The following is a 21,862-nucleotide window of genomic DNA, read 5'->3' as shown; positions in this document are numbered from 1 at the left end:
CTCATAAATAAATACATTTGGAAAAAACACCTCCTTTGCATTATCCATCTTTGCAACATCTCAACCTGTGTGTGTGTGTGTGTGTGTGTGTGTGCGTGTCTGTGTTTATGGTCAGACTGTAAAATCTGGGGGGAATAAAATTTAAATGTTCACGCATGCGCACAAACACACGCGCACAAACAGAAACACAGACACACGCCTGCGTGCATATTTATGTTTTATTCCGCCTAGATTTTACAGTCTTACCATAAAAACAGACACACACACACGTGCATGCGCACACACACATACATTTCTATATATAGAGGCATCATCAGGTATGTACTGTCGTTTGAGACCAGCTTTCCCCTGACAATACAGAAAGTCGGCCATAAAGGTAAGACTACTAGCCTGCATGTGTATTGCCTATGTGTGAGGACCATCTTATGTGTAGAGCATAATTTCATGGGGAAACATTTCAGTTTAATTCATAAATTAATTAATTTGTTCATTCATTCAGAGAACGTAATTAGATGAGAGATTTTATTATTTGTTTACATACGTTACAGTTCATCTTTGTACATGTGTAAATATTGTTTTTGGAAAAGTACACTGATTGCTGAGAACAAAGTAAAACCTTTGAACCGTTGAGCTGTTAAAGCTAAATCCAAATCCACTGCAACTCTGATTCAAGTTGTGTGAGTGATCCTTTTTTGTGTAAAATTAACAGGAAAACAAAATGCTTCAAAATATTATTGAGTGTAATTCAAAAATGTTAAAAGTCTAGTCATTTATTTATCTGAACTTGACTCTAACAGTGTAAATTTGTGGAGATCTTGTGATATTAATAGAAATCCTGATTATGCTATGGATATGGCTAATTAATGCAGCTGGCACTTGGTTATATCTCAGCTTTTTGCGTATGTATGTCATCTAAGCTAATTTTGTTAGAGACCTTAGAAAGGAGTCATTTCTGTGTCATTTCATTTCTCTAATGTATTTTAAGTTGAGCTGTAACTTATCCTTTGGCTGACAGATGTTTCAGGAACTTCCCTCCCATAGATCTACTTGAAATATTACATATATTAGAAATCTGCAAGAATAAGGCCTATAGTATGTATCATATCCTGTTTGATAAAAAGCAAACTTGAAATGACTTGTTTTACTCCAAATCATTACAGCACTCTTAGTTAAGAACAAGTAATGAGTCATTTATTATTAATGTACATACTGTAGTTGGAGGAGTACTGGCTTGCACATGTAAAGGCTGTTAAATGTTGGACAGTTTTTAATATTTGTTGTTATTTTAAAATTTAAAAATGCTAAATATTTATTTATAATTACATATTACTGTTCTGTAACTTGATTTTATATTGAGAATGCAACATAACATATTTGAAACCATGTAATCATAAATTCATATGTACATGCATTTTCATTGCTAGTTAATCAAGCAACCTAACTGTCCTACTAATTACTGACATCACTGTTGGTCTGTAAATGCAGTCTGACATCATAATTTTTCTCTCCAGAAATTGATACAGGAAGTGTGAGTCTCAGCTCTTTATCTTTACATAATTTTATTTATAATAATTTTATTTATAATTGCGGTATAATATTGTGGTTTCAGTGCAAGAACAAAATAACTTTAATTATTTATTATTTTCAAATTAAATTATTAGGGAAAATTAGACGGACACAATGTGAACTTTTTAGTGCATTATCAAGTTTTCTCAAGTAAAGATTCTTGTACTGATGACAGACATACAGAATTGGTTTGGAATGCAACTGGTTTTTAAAAAGTGCATTTGACAGTCACTGTATGAAAGCATTTCTGTTTACCCTGTTGTGGTGAAAGTGATGGCAAATAAGCAAGCCCACTCTTGGCCCGCTGCCGTCGGCGTCCTCCCTTGCTCTTCACACAACATTAAGCCGTTGGCCGTGCTTCACAGATACTTCACCTTTATTTGATGGGAGAGGAATACGGTACTGAGAAAGTGGCAAAATGGAGGACACTACGTGACTGGTTGTTTATAATGGCAGGATTTAGTCCTGGAAAGAGCAAAAATGAATTCATAGGAGAACACTAGGGGCTATATTTTAACGATCTAAGCACACGGTCTAAAGTGCATGGCGCATGGCAGTGCATTTAGGGCGTGTCAAAATCCGCTTTTGCTAGTTTAACAGTGGATAATCTGAGCGCAAAGTAAAACGTATGGTTCAAAGGGGTTGTACTTAGTCTCTTAATTAATCATAGGTATGTTTTGGGCGTAACATGAAATAAACCAATCAGAGTGTCATCTCCCATTCCCTTTAAAACCCAGGTGCCCTTGCACCTTGGCAGATTGCTATTATAATGGCGGATTTGCCAATTAGTAGGAAAGAAATTCTGATAAATATTATGACTAACCATTATGACATGTATTTTTTTTTTAATATCACGCGTTGTGCACACGCCTATATAAGCGCATTCCTATTACTATCTTAATAATGCGCCCTTAAAATAACAGTAAAATATTGCGCCATTGACTTAAGACCAGGTTTTTGTTGGTCAATCGCACAATCGCTTTCCGCTGCCTCAAGACGGCAATGCACCAACAATGCGCCTGACCACACCTCATTTAAAGACCAACACGCCCATGGGCGCTCAGATGGGCGCAAGTACATTTGCTATTTAAACAACGTGGGCTCTGGATGGGAAAATGATAAATGCGTCTGTCTGAAACTAGCAGACACGTGCGTTGCGCTTGGCGCCGCTTTGCGCCGGGTGTAAGATGGAGCCCTAAATCTATCTTTCTCCATCTAAAGTCCTTCTAACATTCTTTAAGAAGAGCCTATACATGCTTATATATATATGTATATATTATATATTTACACATGCATACATACACACACACAGACTCACACACAAACAACTACATGATAAGGCTATGCTTGTACTGTAATTATAAATCATGACATTCAATACAATAAACAATCACTTAAGTGTCACGGATTCTCATAATATGAATGAAATTAAATTGTCCAATTACTGTATAAATCCTACATCACAACCATGATACCCACACACGAAAGACAGTTTGGGTAACAATACCTTACAAGCATTTGGCATTCAAATATAGGCCAAAGTGGTTGACAGGGACAGCAGAAATGTGCAAAACTCAGGACTGTAACAATATAGCTAGCATTAGACATCAGCTTCTACCACCATAGCTGCTACGGTATTTGTTTTTATATTGCTAGTTAAGAAAATGTGTAAATTACTTAACTACAACTACACACCTTTACTTGTTTCTGAACAACCGCAACAAGTGGTGATATTTCAGTGATACCCATTCATGTACAACTGGCACAATGAAAGCCAGAGCCTGCAATTTATTCCAGGGTGACATTAACAGAGGTCTGGCCTGATATTCCAGTTTTCCAAGGGGTCTGGCCTGTATTGTCTTTGTAGCCTGCTATATTATACCTGAGTAGTATACCTTTTTCCATGTTTGTGTTAATGTGTTAAGAAATAATCAATCCCTTTATTGTTACTTTTTAGAGTTCTTACTGCATGATGTGCAGCAAAAATAGACATCCTAATTTTTACAGTGATAATAAGATGATCTGACTGGTCAAGTGTTGCCCAGTCTGGCAACCTTGCTCAGTCCGTCTTCTCCCTCTTCTTTCTTAATCATTTCCCCACTCCGTCTCTCAAGGCTTTTGGATGACTTCCAGGTGACCTTGTGATTCACATTCGTCTCCCAGCTGTGAAAGCGGGCTGGCGAATAAAGAATATTCAGAATTTATTCTTTTAGCGCTAGCAGCAATGTGATTGATGAATCTCTGTGAAGTAAATAAGTGATGCTGAAGCATCGTCTTTTGCAGCCATTCCAATTTTTTCCTCGGAATTGTGCTTCAACTTCCTGGAAGAAGAAAATGGAATATGAGAGTCTGCACGGCACTGACCTCCATGGTAGTGCTGGATGTGTTAATGTCATGCCATGCTGATCTGTCTTCTGAAGTAATGAGACACATTGACACTGTGTCAAAAAATGTAATGGTTTTAAAAATGTTTTTCTTTAATTTTTGCATATGTTTTCATGATTCTTTTTCTGCTTAAAGAGGAAAAATTAATATTTTCAGATTCATGCATTCCATACAGCTGAGATCTTTCTAGAATGATAACAACTGCCTAGATGCCTCAATTCTGTTAAGAATTGTTTGTCTTCACAGTCGGGGAATATAACATACCCTTCTAATATGTTTGTATCTTTATATGCCTATGGTTTGTGAACAGATGGGAAAGCGGAAGTTCTCAGGGTTGGAGGTCATACTAATTGTGATGTTCCTGCTGATTTCTGTGGTTGCGGTGGCCCTGATTGTGCTGTTGGCCACGGCAGACCAAACTGTCATTAAGGATGATGGTGAGTCGGTAACATACCTAGGGGTGGGGTTATGCAATCACCATGCGAATATGAACACATCCAAAGGGATCCAGTGGCATTTAATCAAGAAGACAGTAGACTTAGAGGATAAACTCTGGTTTAGTTATATAAGAAGGATTAACATTAAGATAGCTTTGATATCTAAGGTTCTTCTCTAATAAAAGTTAAATCCAACTATTAAAAGCATATCGTAAACAGTGATTAATTTTACAGTTTGGTTATAATTAAAGCTTATTTTTGGAATATTGTTCCACTGTAAAGGGAGCAATAAAAGCGTATATGTGTGTGCGTATGTGTGTATGTGTATGTGTGCGTGTGTGTGTGTGTGTGTGTGTGTGTTATTGTACGGGAGAGAGATTATAAAGGTAGAGAAAAAAAAGATCATTTTAAGAGTCATTAACAATAACCATATTTACAATGCAGTGTGTTTTACATCTATCACACACGCTGGTAAATGCTTAATGGTTATTATGTTTTACAGGGGTTCTGGAGTTTGCTCCAAAATGTCCAAACATTACACTAGGAGAGAGAGTTGACTGTTACCCTGATGCAGGAGCATCACAGGTCAGTTTCATTATCTTCATTTCCCTGAAAATTTCTGCAGCACCTGTTGGGATGTTGTTTATTCAAGTCACTTCGCCAACACAACATTGAGGCTCGGTGCCATTTTTGAAATATTCTCAATCATGTGCAACACTGTCATTCTAGTTGCTTTGTTTAATTTGTGTTACACACTGGCCAAAGCCCATTACAGTTCATACTTTCATAAGTTTGTCATTATTATGCACTCGCGAAAGAGTGGTGCAGCCACCAAGTTATGTAGTTTAATGAAACGCGCACACCAAAGTCCAGTGTGATCCTATGGTTTGGTGGAGCAGTCATCTAGCTCACCCAGAATTTGAAACGCACTGTGCTGCTGCAACACTTTTTCCTGCCTCTCCCCAGAATTTGTGCATCGCTCGAGGTTGCTGCTGGCAGCCAATGGATGAGGCTTTTGTTCCATGGTGCTTCTTCCCCACCAACCATGGATATCAAGTTATGAGTCAGTCAAGCAACAGTCAAGCAAGTAGGTTTTCTCAGTTTTTTTTTTTTTTTTGGCATTCCCAAAAGAATGTCTCCACTGCTTCCAGAATATCACAACATGAGGTGGACAAAAAGCAGCCAGCATGTGATAATTGGAATAACTGCGAAAGCCCCGGAAATCAGTTGTTTGGTCTTGTCATTTTACTATATCTACTATTTATTAATTTATAATTTATTATTTATTACTATTTATTTTTCTCACTTTCTCACTACATACATTCCCATCAGTTCACTGGACTGAAAGTAGTTGATAGAAAATGTCCCATGCCCATTGGTTTGTGGGCTCACATGTGGGTTCTTGTTTCGTTTTGTAGAAACAGAAGCCCAGCTGAAAAGGATGCCTTCTCCCTCCCTCTTCGGAGCCGACATAGAGGAGCTCACGTTTCAAGCCGAGATGCAGACAGACAACCGGTTTCGATTCAAGGTTTGCCGAGGAGAGCCCGCCGTCATTCCCCCGAGACCCAGACCAGCTGAGCATGTGGCAGAACTCTCTCATGTTCCTCAGGGCTATATTCTAATTAACCGTTAGAGACTCTTCTAATCATCCATCTCTAACCATTCATTTCATTTTGTGGTTATAAAGCACTGAGAGTTTGAAGTCTGACTGGCACAGGGTGAAAAAGCACCAGACGTTGAGGTTCGATTCGCAAAGCATATTAAGAGCAGTTTGTATCACCGACAGCTTTTTAAAAATGTACAAGAAATTTACAAAAACTTTAAAAATGGAGAAATGATGGACCCATCTCATGATGTAGCTTGTCCTGTTTCAGGTATATGAGTGGCCTAAAATAATAATTCTATTGACATCCTAAAATGAAATACTGAATTGAGGAAGCAGTATTTTTAGGTTATCGTTGTAGTAGTGACGTTGAGTGTCATAGGAGTATAATTATCATTTTTGTGTGTGCCCATGATTGTGCATATGGTTTTTCTCTGCACATCTCACCTTCAGGCCTCCCCTCATGTCTTCCCTTTCAGATTACAGATGCTCACAAAGCCAGGTTTGAAGTACCTCATGAGCATGTGAAACCACCTAGCAGTACCGCTACCCCTAACCCAAACTACACTTTTGAGCTGGTCAAAAATCCCTTTGGTGTGAAGTTGCGCAGGAAGTCCTCTGGAAACGTCCTGTGAGTCTTTTTTCCTGTCTCTTCACCCTGTCCTTCTCTATCTGCCTCCATCTCTTCACATAACCAAACGATCACCTTCACAGCCTTGGCCTTGGAATTTGGTCATTGAACCCTGTGAGGATGTCAGCAATTTGCTAATTTATAAGAAGGCTTCATAGCTAGATCTCATATGATTTTATATCAGCTGATAGTGCTGCCAGTAGGGCTTTATCAGGCACCTTTGCTCTCCCTAAGCATGAGAATATTCTACCACGTTCTGTATTTCAGGCTCATAGGGTCAAAGTTTTAATCAACTGTTGTGTGAAGTGTCAAATGTACTGGTACACCTACTACACCCATTGATAGTGGTGGCATTACCTGCACTCTACCCCATTTAATGCTCAGTGCCAAGGACAGAGGGAATGAGTACTGGCTTTAAAATATTTGCCAGGCTTACCTTTCCCAGATAAGGATGGACAGAAGCCCAACTGCAGCTTTTTTTTTTTTTGGCCACAAGGAGGATAACTGGCAAATGCGATGCTGTCATATCAAATTGGATCCCTCACCAGCTTTTAGTTTACCATTAAGCAATATTTTTATTATGCATTCATTAAAAGAAGACTATTTATTTCCCTGTTCTCTGTCAGTCACTAAAAGAGAGAGAGACAACATAATTATGGTTGTGTCACTTCAGGGACTGTTCAGCGGATTTGTGTCATTAGAGGAATCAATTACTTCTCAAACGAACTGAAGAATGCACTCTCCTCTACAATTAAAGCGTTATTATTAAAGAGAAGAAAGATAACGACCCTTTCATTAATTCTGTTTTTACAGCTAATGTTTCAGTTTGAATAGTATTTTCGAATAGAGAGCCCCTCAGACAGTGTGGTTTTATGGTGCGAACTGGGGTCAAAGTTTGTCTGCTATTACAGGGGACTTAAACATTTCATTTTCTCTGTTTCAGACAAAGAACAATGAGAAATATTTCTCAACATTTTTTAATATTACACTGCTGATATTTGCTGATGAGTGTGACTGGATTTGCAGGAGAACAGTACATCTATTTATAGTATTATACTGCCCAATTTATTGTACATTATAGACAAAATTTGCAACCATAAAATATTTATGGTAGCATTAAAAAAATTATGGATTTATTTTAGGTATATTTGCAGGGTGATCTTTGTAACTTAGTTTATTACTACTTAAAGAGGTGTGGTGTGAGAACACTCTAGATTCACTACAGATATCTGATTGTTCTATGCTATACTGAGATTTAAACTCTGTGCTAACTAATCTGCCCACTGTCAAATAAGCATGAATGATGGTCACTTATAAACTGTCTGCTTCATTAAATCTGCAGTATATGTTTGCAAAAACTGTAAACTTGTTGAGTCTGGACATTACATCTTTCTAAAGATTTATAACACAAGCTCAGTGAATTTCTTAGGGTGTTCTCCTTTAGGTGGTTTCCTCAGTTCAGCAACACAACATTTTTTTGAGCTGAGAGTACTTATTTTGTTGAGCTGGTACCTGTTCCTTGCTATTGATGATCTGACCTTTTCTTTTCTTTTTATTTATTTTTGTTTCCATAAGGCATGCCCTTTTAACAAGGGCATCATGGCCAGTGCTAATGTCTCACTTAGGTCATTTGCCCCATGCTTTCAGGTTTGACACTACAATAGGCCCCCTGGTATTTGCTGATCAGTACCTACAGCTTTCAGCCAAGCTTCCCTCACATAACATCTATGGGCTGGGAGAGCATGTCCATCAGAACTTCCGCCATGACACAAACTGGAAGACCTGGCCCATCTTCACCCGCGATGCCTTCCCCAATGGAGTGAGTCCTCTGATTCTGTTCCTCAGCTTCTACACCTTAAATGTCAGACCAGCCAGATATTCCCCCTTATCTTACATTCTCTCTCTCTCTTTCACAAAGCACACATTTACAAATACCTCGACCACACAAGCTCAGACACACACACACACACACATTAATTACAAACAAACAGGCACACATTACACACACATGTGCCCGTGAATATACACAAGCATACAAATGCAGCAACGAAATACACGCAGACAACAATGCTTTACTCAGGTAGTCAGCTGGTCTTTGTTATGTGGTCTGGGTGAACAGGTTCCCCCCAGATTCTCTCACACATGCAATTAGGTCTCCAGCACTCGCATGCACATGGCTGGATATTGTGTGTTCATACTGACCACGTGACGTATATCCATTCATCGATTCTGGCTGTGTAAGCTATGCTTTGGATGTAAATTCTGGGTAATTGAACAGTTATCTGATTAAAAGGTTATTCCCTCCTCTTCTAGGGAACCCATAACCTCTATGGTGCATACACCTTTTTCCTGTGCCTTGAGGATGAGAGCGGAAAATCATTTGGTGTTTTCCTTATGAACAGCAATGCCATGGGTAACTAAAGATAATTCTAGAGCTATTCTATTTTTGTTGATCCCATTTTCAGTCTACTCACCATAAGATGCACAAAATTGAAGGAAATGAGCAATGCATCGAATATTTGACATCGTCTGTGCTCTACACGTGGATGATTATTTGAAATGTGTTATCTTGTCTGTTACACAAACCTGTCCTGACATTTTAAAGATAATGGCATTTTATCCTTAATTTAACCATTTCAAATGTGCATGTTACTGTGGAGGCCATGACACGATTAGATGTTTCCATTTCAGAACTTTTCTTTGAGGGCTGTCATGTTTGGTTACTTTAGCAATGTTTAACCACTACGGTCTTGTTCTTACAAAGAGGTAACAATTCAGCCAGCCCCAGCAGTTACCTACCGGACTATCGGAGGCATCCTGGACTTCTATATTCTCTTAGGAGACACTCCGGAAGGAGTGGTCCAAGAGTATCTTGAGGTAAGAGGCAAGAAATTCACTGAATGCCAGACTTTATTTTATTGATTTTCCAATGTGTGCTGCTGTAGCAGTTTACCCTTAAATGGTCACCCACCAAGCCCTGTTCTAAATGTCTAGAAAAGACCTTGCATTTCTAATGGAAGTAGAATAGAAAATACATCACCTTGCAAAAAATCACTAGATAAGAAGCAAATACCTCACCAATATATTTTCACCCAACCACAAATGCACACACACACACACACACACACACATAAGTGAAGTATGAATGCTTTTAAAAATCATGGTAAAGTGCTGTGGGCAACCAAACGACTGCATTTTTATATCATGTAGTATCATAAGCATAAAATGGTTAGCTTACCAAAGGGTAAAGAGTAAATTCTAAATTATTTCCAATATGTAATTTATTGATAGCAATTTATTTATTATAGCTGCAAGTGCAGAAATACCAAGTTATTTTGGAACAAGCTAGGTAGTGATGTCACAACGTTGGTTTGTCTCATCTGCTGAAGCAATTTCTGTTACTGGACTTCTGACTTCAGTGAGATCAAACAATGAATAATTTCCACATAGTAAAAAGTTATCAAAACGTTCTTGAAAACTGCCTGTAAAGTTATTGCTTACCAGTTATCCAGTTTTGAAAGTATTATCATAGTCACACGAGCGGTTCAGACGTTTTGTCTTAAAAAAGTATGTGCTTTGTTTTTGAAAAAGTAAGATTGGGATAATAATAATAATAATAATAATAATAATAATAATAATAAATAATATACCATTCAGTTTCACTGCATGATTATGAATAGCAATTCAGTTTAGTTACTTAAACAACTATCATTGATCTGGAGTAGGGATGTACATAATGACATGCAGTGGCCATAAACCTGGTTAAAACCGGTCTCCCTTTTTTCCAGCTGATTGGCAGGCCTGTGATCCCACCCTACTGGTCGCTGGGCTTCCAGTTGTCGCGGTGGGACTACGGAAGCCTGGATGAAGTGAAGCTCACTGTGGAGAGGAATCGCGCGATTGGGCTGCCTTATGTAAGAACCAGGCTCGCCTCCTTCCACTGACATGTGAATCTGCATCCCCACATTTGTGTTTGTTAGAGTTCACTTTCATTCACCACTGTGTTCAAAACCTATGTTGAGGGATTAAGTCTGATGTAACTAAACCATTAAATTATTTCTACAGCTCCATATGTGCTCATGTTTGCATTATGAACATCAGCATGATATATATATTGCTCTTGTATCCAAGTTAAACAATAATTCACTTTATTTATTAATTTCAGTGTATACTTTTTATTAGCCCAGATAGTTCTTTTTGTGCAATTAACAGTATTTTAAATGCTTGAGGAATATCCAATGACCAGCCACGGTATCTTTTTGCTTTAGACTGTAAACCCCAAAATACCCCTATATCAGCCATTGTAAAGCAGTCAAGTCCTCAGAAACTATGCACACAAATTGAAAACATACACTAAAACTGAAATTATCAATGACCCAATTGAAAATGCACTAAAACTGAAATATTATCAAAAGCCAAGCTAGAATATCCTTTTAAAGTCACAACCAATACTCACATTGGGTTGCTAGCAAATCATTAAACATTACCTGTAAATTATTTGTCAATCAATAACACTGTAACCATAAATTTTTTTTAGTGCTCCAGGCAGCTACAAAGCAAACTTGCATGGTGCAATAGCCTATTACCAGGAATAAATTACAAGGCTGGTGCAATATAAAAAAAATTATGAGTACATTTTTTTTTTTTTTTTAGCTGCGACCACAACTCTATAGCTCTGTCTGTCGGTTGGTTGGTTGGTTGGTCCATAAAAAGTTTCCCACCCCGTAGCGACCACAGTTTTCGCCCCAGGAGGCTGAAATTTGGCATGGACTATTGTGGATTCACGCTTGTTTTTCATTGAAACCACATTCAACTTTATTTTACATTGAGATCAAATAATATAGTTTACAAAATACCCTATCAAGGGTGGGAGCATAGTCAGCATTTAGGGCTGTATACAAAATACAAACCTCAAATTGTTTGTTTGTATGTGTGTATGAGTAAGTGTGTGTGCACATGTATGTGCATGTGCTTCCCTCTAGATCTTGTGTATTCATCAATTTGACTGACAATGCATTGCAGTTCACCTAAACTGGAGTCCGTTGTCTAATCAATATAGACATAGTCAGTAATCGATTGTAAAAGGACGTGTTTGCGTGTGAAATAAAACGTGAATACCGTCACAAATAACATTCACATTCAGTTGGGAACACTGAATCACTTAGATGGGAATCCTGATCAAATATGATAGGGCGGGCATAATTATTCTCCGCTGATTCATTGCAAACTGATTACCGTTAGCTATGAACTGGCAAGAAGACATTACCATCTGGAGAGTGGCAAGGTGGGACATTTACAATTAATATGTAAAGCCCAAAATTGATATGAAATACTATTATGAAAACATATTTTTAAATGAGGAAAATTGCACTAACAAAGTGATATGTATTTATACCAAATACTGTGAATAGGAGCAGTTCAGATCTGTAAAGTCAGTGAATATATTAAAACTTGCTCTTTTATTATATCATTCTGTGTTATAGGAAATCCAATACACGGACATCGACTACATGGAAGACAAAAAAGACTTTACATATGATACAGTGAAATTCAAAGACCTGCCTCAGTTTGCTGATTACTTACATGAGTTTGGTCAAAAATATATTCTCATATTGGTAAGTGTAAACATATTGTAGTGCTGCCATCACATTAATAAAGCATTTTTAACATGTTAACAAGTCTACCAGTACATACATACATACATACATATGCATGCACACACACACACACACACACACACACACAAATAGACACACACCTGTTTTGTAAATCCACAGTAGAACCTTGGCGATATGATTGTCAGTGCTTCAGACCCGATCATTGTATAATGTGCTCCCTGCTTATATTGATTTGATTGTTTTTTTTACTTATAAAATTACGTAAAGCAATAGCTAGAAAATGAGAGAGAGCTTCTTAGAAAGCAAGACTATAAAATACTAGTTTCACTAACTCCATGAAACATGTCTGCCTCAGGATCCAGCTATTGCCACCAGTCGGAGGGTGAATGGGGCATATGGCTCATATGACAGAGGCACGGTGAAGAAAGCCTGGGTCACAGAATCTGATGGGAAAACACCACTAGTGGGAGAGGTAACCTGAACAAAAGGTGCTGGGGCAGGGTCGATGGGTCAGGAATGTATACATATAGGGTAGGGAAAGAGGAGGACAGAGAGGTACACTGAGTGGTGGAGTGAGCAGCAGCAAGTAGCCAGTGACGAGAACCAAAACTACACCCGTATTAAACTGTAGAATCTCCTCTATGTGGCTGTACTTTCATGCTCCTCAGGCATTTGTTTTTATGGCTGGTTAAAAACCAACCCTTTCTCATGAACAGAAGAATGAAGAAACAATAGATAGCTTGAAACTGAATCTATGAAGTAAAGACTCAAATATGATTACTCACCTTCGGGGGTATATCTAGTTTCTCCACTGTTTCTGTGCAATGAGTGTCCTCCTATCATGCCGCATCTAGGCCAAGGCTCTGTTACTGCCAATATTATTCTGAAAAAACCTACTTTGAAAAAGTATTAGAGGTATTCAATGTCATTTTACTTGGTTATATAAAATCCAAGGGTCAAAAAGAGGGGTTTGTTCAATCAGAAAATAAAATCTTTGACTGCTCTTTGTTCAAGCGAAAGTCTGACTGGAAGGTCTTGTTGAAATGTAAAGAATTGATCTCCCTACACCCCTGGCGATTACCCGGGGTAACGGGCAGTGAGCTGCATCTGTAAACAAGCAAGAACGCAACAGTCGCTGAGGAGTGGGGTCAAGGTTCTGCTGTGCTTTCGCTCAGCAGGAAGTGGCACGCATGCCAGCCTCCGTTGAGCTCACATGCACGGTGAAGCTCAAGTGCCCGACATGATGCTCTGGCAGGCCCATATGGAGAGAGAGGAAGTTGGATTAACTCTTCGGATGGATTTTATCCTGTCATACGGTTCCTTTGTGTATGCAGAATAACAAGTAAAAGTGCAATAGACTGTAGATTGCTTTTTATTATTCCCTTTATCAGCAGCCATACGGCTTTGATTACTTTTTATTGTGGTGGGGCTATAAAAGTGATATTAATCATTATATTTACGTCTGATTGGAAGTACTAAGATAAAGAACATTGTCCATTTAATTTCAGTTTTGCTGTGTCACCAATTTAAGCTATCTAGAGTGAATCACTCTTCGTCCATTATATTAACAGTCCTGCTGAATTTACAACCTAGTCAAATGTCCCTGCAATAATTGTTGTCTTGTTAAGCTTCCAAGCAATGAATTTTGGTTCTGTGTCTCGTTTCAAATTCCTTCCTTTTCACAATCTTAAGTTCAATGATCATGTTTTTCCTTTTCCTTTGGATAAAATGAATCGTATGGCACGTTTGCTGATGGAACTGTGAAAGGTAGCAGGACAATTGTAATTCAGCTGGTGAAGCAAAAATGATTCACGCAGAATTACTCTAATTATATGTCTTTATTTGCATATATATATGTGAATTTTTTTAAACATATTTATAATTTAATGAGAGTAATTGCACAGGATTTCACTTATGTCACCTATGTTTGGACAGAAGCAAATGTAGTTGAGAGAGAGAGAGAGAGAAATCCACTTCCCTCAGAAGTGACACCTTTACATGAGTCACATGTCTTCAAGCACATGTTGACATGTGTTTGTGCGCATGAGCGGGTGCTACTTTAATGTGAACAGACAGAAACCTCAATATAACATCAATAAAAGATACTGTTTCACAACTGGGTGTGGCTCAACCTTCACCCAGTATCTTTACCTGGGAGTACCTTCTAGTGGAAAGCCTGTTGATGGTGCTGGCCACTGAACTCCAGGATTAAGGACCGTTCCCTAAGCATATGCTCATAACTAGTTAGAATATTTTGAGTTTTCCTTTTTTGTCTGCATAACTATTCCTTTCAGACCTAACTGCATTATTGTTTTTTTTTTTTCTCTACTCTTCTTCCTCTCTCATTGCTTTCATCTTCATCTTTTATTTTTTCTGATACTTTTGCAGGTCTGGCCAGGAGAGACAGTGTTTCCTGACTACACCAATCCTGCTTGCATTGAGTGGTGGGTTGATGAGATTGAGAGGTTCTATAAGGAAGTGAAGCATGATGCACTCTGGATTGTAAGTTCCCTATGTCGATTGCTCTGGTAACTTCTCACTTTTCGGTTGTTTTATTGCACACAGGCGGAACTCAGTGCTGCTTTAACACTTAAAAGCCTTGTTCTTCTATCTCAAACTTGCTCTGAAATTACATTATGTAGAAAGAGTGCACTGTGTATTTATTTTTGTGTTTGAAGCTGTGCTTTCTCACTCATGGGTGTGCTTGTTTAATAACTAAATCAAGTTAATTAATGGATGATTGCACAAATTCTTATTGTGATTTAAACAAAGAAGGTTTTGTGTACTAAAGTTTTCCGGAAATTTCCAAAGGACATGAACGAGGTGGCAAACTTCAAGAAAGGTTCTACCAAAGGATGTGCTGCCAACAATCTGAATTACCCACCTTTTACTCCAAGTGAGTTTACTAATCTACCATCTGAATCACCCTCTCTTCACTGCATTATTTAACCACAGTAATATATAGCTGTCACTTTATTCAAAGTCAGTTTAATGCACCAGAAACTGTATAACCTCCCTCTAGTCTGAGTGATTTTACAAAGTAACTGTGCAGCCTGAAATACCCTGCTTTGCCAAAGAGAGGGTACTAAAAACAGCCACTTCACAGTCATATATCAGACTGCATGAATACACTGTTCTGTGTCAAATACCACCCCCTGCTGCCTGTTTACCTCTGGAATGCTTTTGTGTACTTTATATAAGACATCCTGGATGGTGTCATGTACAGTAAGACCCTCTGTATGGATGCCAAGCAAACGTGGGGTGACCACTACGATGTCCACAGCCTCTACGGATACTCAATGGTCCTGGCCACAGAGATGTAAGTTACATTTCTCATTTGAATAAGGTTCATGAGTTGATGGCTGTTGTAAATAGATTAAAGTCTCAAAATTTTTGAAGGAGAAAGGAAAACATTGGCTGTGTGCTATGAGTTCAAACTGTCAGTGAGTGTCATCCTTTCTTCTTCTGTTTTTCCCCATCCTGTTTTCATGCCTTCTCTCGTCACTTTCCCGGGTGACCCCAGTGCTCTGAAACGAGTGTTTGGCAACAACCGAACACTGATGCTCACTAGGTCCTCCTTCCCCGGGGTGGGCAAGTACTCTGGCCACTGGCTAGGCGACAACGCAGCCAACTGGAATGACATCAAGTGGGCTATCCCGGGAATGCTGGAATTTGGTCTTTTTGGGGTCCCTTATGTGAGTGTATGATCTACTCTGGCTTTAAAATTTACTTCATTAAATATAGTTTCCTCTATATGCCTAAAAGAATAGGTCATATAACAATGCAAAACAGTGTAACTCTTCCTAAACAACCAAATAGTGTTATTATTTTAGGAGAGAGAGAGAGAGCCTGAGAAATGTCAAGTTTGGTACAGGAAGTCTCCAGAAGGGACTGATGTCCAGAACAGGAAGAAGGTTAAATACAGTTGCAGGAGGCAAGTGGCAACATACAGTATGCATTCAGCGGAGTAGGGTGATTTTCTCATATGAAATTAACAACCATTTGCATCCCAAGAGACCACGTGAGATTAACTATCGGTTAACTATGTAATAATAGAGTAATCAGGGTTGATTTGTTATCAGCTGATAAAAGCTTAAAACATTTGGTACTGGTTGATAAGGTTAGATTACGGCCAATATGATGGTATAAAAGACAAAAGAAATGATGCATGGTGACAAGGCAAATTCAATGAAAAAGTAGCCTAAACATATTCCTCTGAACATCTTATTTATTATTGTTAATTTATTATTCTTTCCAGCCAACTCACAAGCTCATTAGCTTTCTAGACTTGTGCTCTCTACTTAATACTGACGAAAGAAAGTTGAAATATTTTATTATACAAATAAAATTAGTTACACTTTTCCTTCAGCAGTTGACACCTTTCTAATCTGCTTCTTCCATGAATGTACTGGTTATTAATCTTGACTCCATAATTTCCATATTGTGCGCCAGTTCTATGTACTAAATTGCATTAATTGATGAGTTATGTGTTGAGTAACAACTAAAGCCAGCATACCTTTCAATTCTCCTGGCCCAAGGTAGGCCACCCTTGAACTTTATCGCAGTGGAACTATAACTGCATTATGGCCGTATTAACCTGATCTACATCTATATACACATTCCCAGATTGGTGCGGACATCTGTGGCTTTTTTGACGACACAACAGAGGAGCTCTGTCGCCGCTGGATGCAGGTCGGGGCGTTCTACCCCTTCAGCCGCAATCACAATGCGCAGAATTATAAGGTGGGCTTTTATTTAATAATTTCTTCCTTTCTCATCATTGAATTAGTGCAGAGAAGCAATAAGTCATTCATTAGTAGACATTAACGGGAATGCCATTCCCCCATGTGTTCTCAGACAAGAAATGATGACGAATTGACGCTGTTATTGTTCCCAATACGAGATGAATGGTCCTTGACCTTTTGTGTCCACTAATCACCTGATTCAATTTTAGGCCCGAGGTAAAACTCTTCTGTCTCAAAACATAAGCAATCACCCAGCAATAAGAGAGAAGCGATTCACAGTGACCTTTCAGCTCTCATTCATCTGCCTCCATCTGTCATATGCTTGATTTATGTCTGCTTCTTTTCTTTCCCTCGCATTCAAAAGATGCTTTATTCACATGAACTGCATCTGCAGTTAAAATAAATAAATAAATAAATAAATAAATGAAATGTTTCCAGCACAACAAAGTGTTCCTTTTTTAGAGCAAGTATCCTGCGTTTTGGAAGGTTCTCAGTTAAACTTTTCTCTTGTCAGTTGAGGAAAAAACTTTTGTTTTTGACGCATAAAATCAAACATGTGACATTAAATAATAATAATAATGACTTCAGTCAAAAAAGGATAACACTAATGGTAACACAATAATAACATACATATGTAGTATGCTGGGGATAGATTTGTAAAGCAACAGGCTCTAAAAGTCACAATATGTAACTTTTTCTTTGGCTGCAATGTTATAAAAATTAGTCTATATTACTACTAAAAAGAATCTTGTAGACCATAAGCCCAATTGCTGTTTGAATGACCTCAAGTGACAACAACTTGCAATGTCTTGTCTACAAAACCATTTAGAGGGCACTTTGGCTACTATAATTTACAGTTTAGCTATTTACAAGATGCTTTTATCTAAAGTGACTTTAAAAAAGTACATTTCAAATGGTACGACTGGCAACCAACTATGTTATATTTCTTATTTATTGGCCTAATGTTTATTTATTGTGACTCCTGTCAACAAGCAGATCTAACCACAGCAAGTAAACTCAGTCACAAAAAGACAATCAAAGTAAATTAGAGTGTAGCTACCTTTAACTGTGCCGTAGTTAGCTTGATGCAATAGAAGAGCCTGTTCTAACTGGAAAAATAATAAATAAGTACTTATGAGACATAAGGTCGCAAGAAACTTTCCAGATGAAAGCTAATTTTATAATAGGATTTGGAAAATTAAAGGGTCGGGGAGTGATGAGATGAGATGTGACTGGACTAATGTAAACCCATTTTTCATTCACACCATGCTTCTCTTGCTCTCTCTTTCTCTCTCTGTCATACAGCCACAGGATCCAGCCTATTTTGGTGCTGACTCATTGCTGGTGAACACCTCTAAGCACTACCTGAACATCCGCTACACACTCCTGCCTTATTTGTACACTCTTTTCTACAAGGCCCACGTTTATGGGGACACAGTTGTCCGGGCCATGATGCACGAGTGAGTGATGCCGCTTTTTTGTTTCGCCCTGTTCTATCTGAATACACCCTGCCTGCTTCCTGTTGCAGTGCAGTGACTGAACTAGAGCACCTGCATGCTGACCCTGTCTGTGTTCCTCAGGTTTTACTCAGACAACGCCACCTGGGCAGTGGACCGGCAGTTCCTGTGGGGACCTCACCTCCTCATCACGCCTGTCTTAGAACCTGTGAGTTTGCCCCGTCCCTCTGCTTGTCGGAGAAATATCACACACACACACACACACACACATGCATGCACGCACAGACACAAACACACACGCATGCGCGCACACACACACACACACACGCGTGCATGCACAGACGCACACACACACACACAAGTGCGCACATTGAACGAGACGTACTGGCACAGTGCATGCCCAGACGTGCTTACACATCCAGCTTTAGTTGTCAGTAGGAGAGCTGCATTTGTCAGTAAAATATTCTGAACTGGCATTATAACCTCAGGCTAACACATAAGCTCCTTTAGACATCAGAAACCAGAGACTACCAGTAATCCTCCAGCCCACATCATATTCTGTTGCAGTATTTCCCTGACCTGGGTTGATCTCTCAATTTATTAGGTTTTAGTGAGCTGTTCAACTGAACTGAGTACTGGTCCTTATTTGACAAATCTACACAGATCCTGATTAATATTTTATATTAAAGAAATGTTTTTGGAGTTGTTTATGCACGTAAAGACAATGTCCAGCCTACTATTGTTAAAAGTATGATTCATACTAAAAAATTATTTTTGACCAACAAATTATTATTATATTTTTTTTGACCAACAGTTTTGCTTGGCCTTGTTAGATTGTTAGCAGTTTATAATGAAAATGAGCCCCTTAAAGGGGTTATGTCATTATGAATATGGTTATTACCACACATACTGTATATCATTCAGTGCTATTTATTTTTAGTGTTTTTATATTTTATAGGAATTTTAGACAGAATTTTGCTGCTTATATTCCTTGTCCATACATTGACATTCGTTTTGAAATGAGGAATTGCCAAACCTTTTTAATTGATGAATAAAATCTGAAAAAGCCATTGAGAGCTGCCAGTGGGTCAACTGACATTTCTTAAGAAAAGGAAATTAGTGAATAACCTTCATGTTTATGGTAAACTATTCCTTTAATATTACTCAGATTAACAAACTTTTTGCAGTCATCTCTGCACTCTGACTTAATTCTTGACCACTTATTCCTGAGTAATTATTGTTCTTAATAGAGTTGAATACATGTGTGTTTTACTCATTTAAGTTATAGGTAGCAGTAGCTTGCAAGAACAACCTCACATGTACAGTGCTGTCTACTAGAACAAATCCGTTTATTCTAACAGCCTTTATCAGTAAGAGAACCAGCTGCTGATATTCATAAAGCAGTGTCAATTCCAGGTCAGTATACAGATAACAGCTCAAGTCTATAGTAATTAATTGAATGCTCAGTGGAAACTCGGCATACATGGTGTACCCACAGGAGCATGTGCGAGAAATGGTGTTCTATTCCAAGCCAAACCGTAATGAGGAAAAAAATACCCCTGTGACCATAAATCAGTTCATCAGAAGCAGTATGTAGTACGTGCAGAGGGATGGGTACTTCAGTGGTTTATTTCTGCAGGTGACAATGTGATTGTAATGCATGTGATTGTTCCATTTGGTTTGGCTTGTTTGAACAGTCAGTCCCTCTGGTGTCTCCTCTCCTCACTATATTTAAATAAACGGTTAATAAGGGGGAGCGGGTACCAGGTGACAGTGAGACAGCGGAGAAAGACAGGATTCCAATTTGGCAGCTGCTGTAGCTGGGCTGTCATTGTCTTTTTGTTTTGTAATTTCAGGATTTAATTTACTTTAATTAGGCCCATTTGCAATTCACACACAGCTCTGGCCATTGTCTTGAGGAGCAGAATTCTCCCGGCCTGTCATAGGGATAATAGTGCAGGGCTGTGGGGGCGTGGCAGGTACTGTGGCGATGTTTGATGTTCATCACCAGCACACAAAAGCCGGCCCTGGGGGACACCCAGCTGTCCTTGCTTCTCGCGTTCTCTTCGATGAAACCATGGGCTGTTTAAACAGCAACAGAAAACTGGAGAAGAAAAAAAAACTTGCACTATTTGTACGAAAAAGGGAAATGGGTCCCGTTGTTTCAAACTGTAGGGGGGGATGTGTTCAAGTCTGAAGTGTTTCGAGGTGACCCGAACTGGAAAAAATTGATTTAAAGTTCATGGACAGATTAGCATGACTGTGATGCAATGTGGGAGTTGGGATTTATGGATTTATTCTATGAGAAGTTCAATTTGTGCCTATCTGATGGCATTCCCCAAACACTTCAGATGGCTTTATGACACATAGAGTAATATTGTGGAGAGCAACCACCTCAAAGCACTTTCTTAATTAACCTAGAAAATAGGTCTCAGAGCAACAAAGAATGAGACAAACACATTTCAACCTCATCAGCCAGAATTTATTTTACCCAGGGGGTTTAGTGCCATGCATCCCAGCCAATCACTAAAGAATTACAGGGTGTGTGCTTGTACTTCCTGTGGGCCTGACTTGACCTCCTCTGGGACAGATCCCCATTGGGACTTTCTTCCTCTATAATTTTTTCCTTCCTTTTTCTTTTTTTTAATGAGAGCATTGACCTCATTACGGAGAAATTAGAATTGAAGATAGATTGCGGTCATGTTAAAGTGGGTGATTAATTGCCAATTTAACATGTCCCCTCACACATTACAAAAGAAGCGAAATAGATCACTCAGATGAAAACTGGGGCCCGTAGAAGTTCAGTCTGGGACTTGTGAAAAGTTTTTGTGGAGTTTACAGTGCATGGTGGGAGCTTCACTTGTGTCCCAGGAGAGGTGATGCTCAGGTGCCCCATTTACAGAATAAAGGTTATGTAATACCGATAAAATGCTCATGCACTTCAGCTGGTGGAGTCACTTCCTTCACAAAAGCATAATTTGAGTGTGGTATGGGCGACGATGAGATGCAGGGTGCTTAAAAGAATGTCATTTGCCCTTTCTGTATCAAGGCACTTGCATGTTCCTCCAATGACATATCAGATCCTCCAGATCATAAAAGCAGCAAAACTCAGCCTCATCTTACGAGAGACTTGGGAGATCTCCCGCAGCCCCCAGCGTCTCTGCCACCCCCGCCTCCTCCCCCTTCTCCTTCTCGCTTCTTTTATTTCCAAACAAGTCCCCTCATCTATATTCACCTAATTATTTTTCTGACGGGGGCCGTTCTGACCATCAAAGCCAAATTGGATATTCTCCAGCACGGAGGGGTCAACTTCCTGCTGGCCTCTCACCCTTTTAAGTTCTCAAATGGGAAACGGATCCCTGTTGTGACTGTTTGTGCATCTGTGGGTAAGCTAACACGAACCCACGATTGACAAACCTA

General features: G+C 38.9%; 1 protein-coding gene across 2 annotated transcripts in view; it reads left to right on the top strand.

The window, feature by feature from the left end:
- The first annotated feature begins 280 nt into the window (after positions 1-280).
- si (sucrase-isomaltase) overlaps positions 281-21,862 on the top strand; it is a 54,336-nt gene continuing 32,754 nt past the window's right edge. Inside the window, exons 1-19 of one of the 2 annotated variants that reach the window (XM_064302266.1) lie at positions 281-376; positions 4,262-4,388; positions 4,891-4,973; positions 5,355-5,475; positions 5,807-5,916; positions 6,471-6,622; positions 8,270-8,441; positions 8,936-9,035; positions 9,387-9,499; positions 10,411-10,536; positions 12,106-12,237; positions 12,596-12,712; positions 14,629-14,742; positions 15,052-15,136; positions 15,442-15,559; positions 15,764-15,935; positions 16,867-16,983; positions 18,291-18,445; positions 18,566-18,650. In XM_064302266.1, the coding sequence (XP_064158336.1) occupies positions 4,262-4,388; positions 4,891-4,973; positions 5,355-5,475; positions 5,807-5,916; positions 6,471-6,622; positions 8,270-8,441; positions 8,936-9,035; positions 9,387-9,499; positions 10,411-10,536; positions 12,106-12,237; positions 12,596-12,712; positions 14,629-14,742; positions 15,052-15,136; positions 15,442-15,559; positions 15,764-15,935; positions 16,867-16,983; positions 18,291-18,445; positions 18,566-18,650 (2,199 nt within the window). In that variant the 5' untranslated portion in view covers positions 281-376. Of the gene's footprint in view, positions 377-585; positions 678-4,261; positions 4,389-4,890; positions 4,974-5,354; positions 5,476-5,806; positions 5,917-6,470; positions 6,623-8,269; positions 8,442-8,935; positions 9,036-9,386; positions 9,500-10,410; positions 10,537-12,105; positions 12,238-12,595; positions 12,713-14,628; positions 14,743-15,051; positions 15,137-15,441; positions 15,560-15,763; positions 15,936-16,866; positions 16,984-18,290; positions 18,446-18,565; positions 18,651-21,862 lie in introns of those variants that run through there. The other variant, XM_064302265.1, reaches the window with a different exon arrangement.

This window comes from Anguilla rostrata, chromosome 12, assembly GCF_018555375.3.
Source record: "Anguilla rostrata isolate EN2019 chromosome 12, ASM1855537v3, whole genome shotgun sequence".
NCBI classification, from domain to species: Eukaryota; Metazoa; Chordata; class Actinopteri; order Anguilliformes; family Anguillidae; genus Anguilla; species Anguilla rostrata.
Note: the sequence above shows the minus strand (reverse complement) of the source record. Positions and strands in the feature narration are given on the sequence as shown.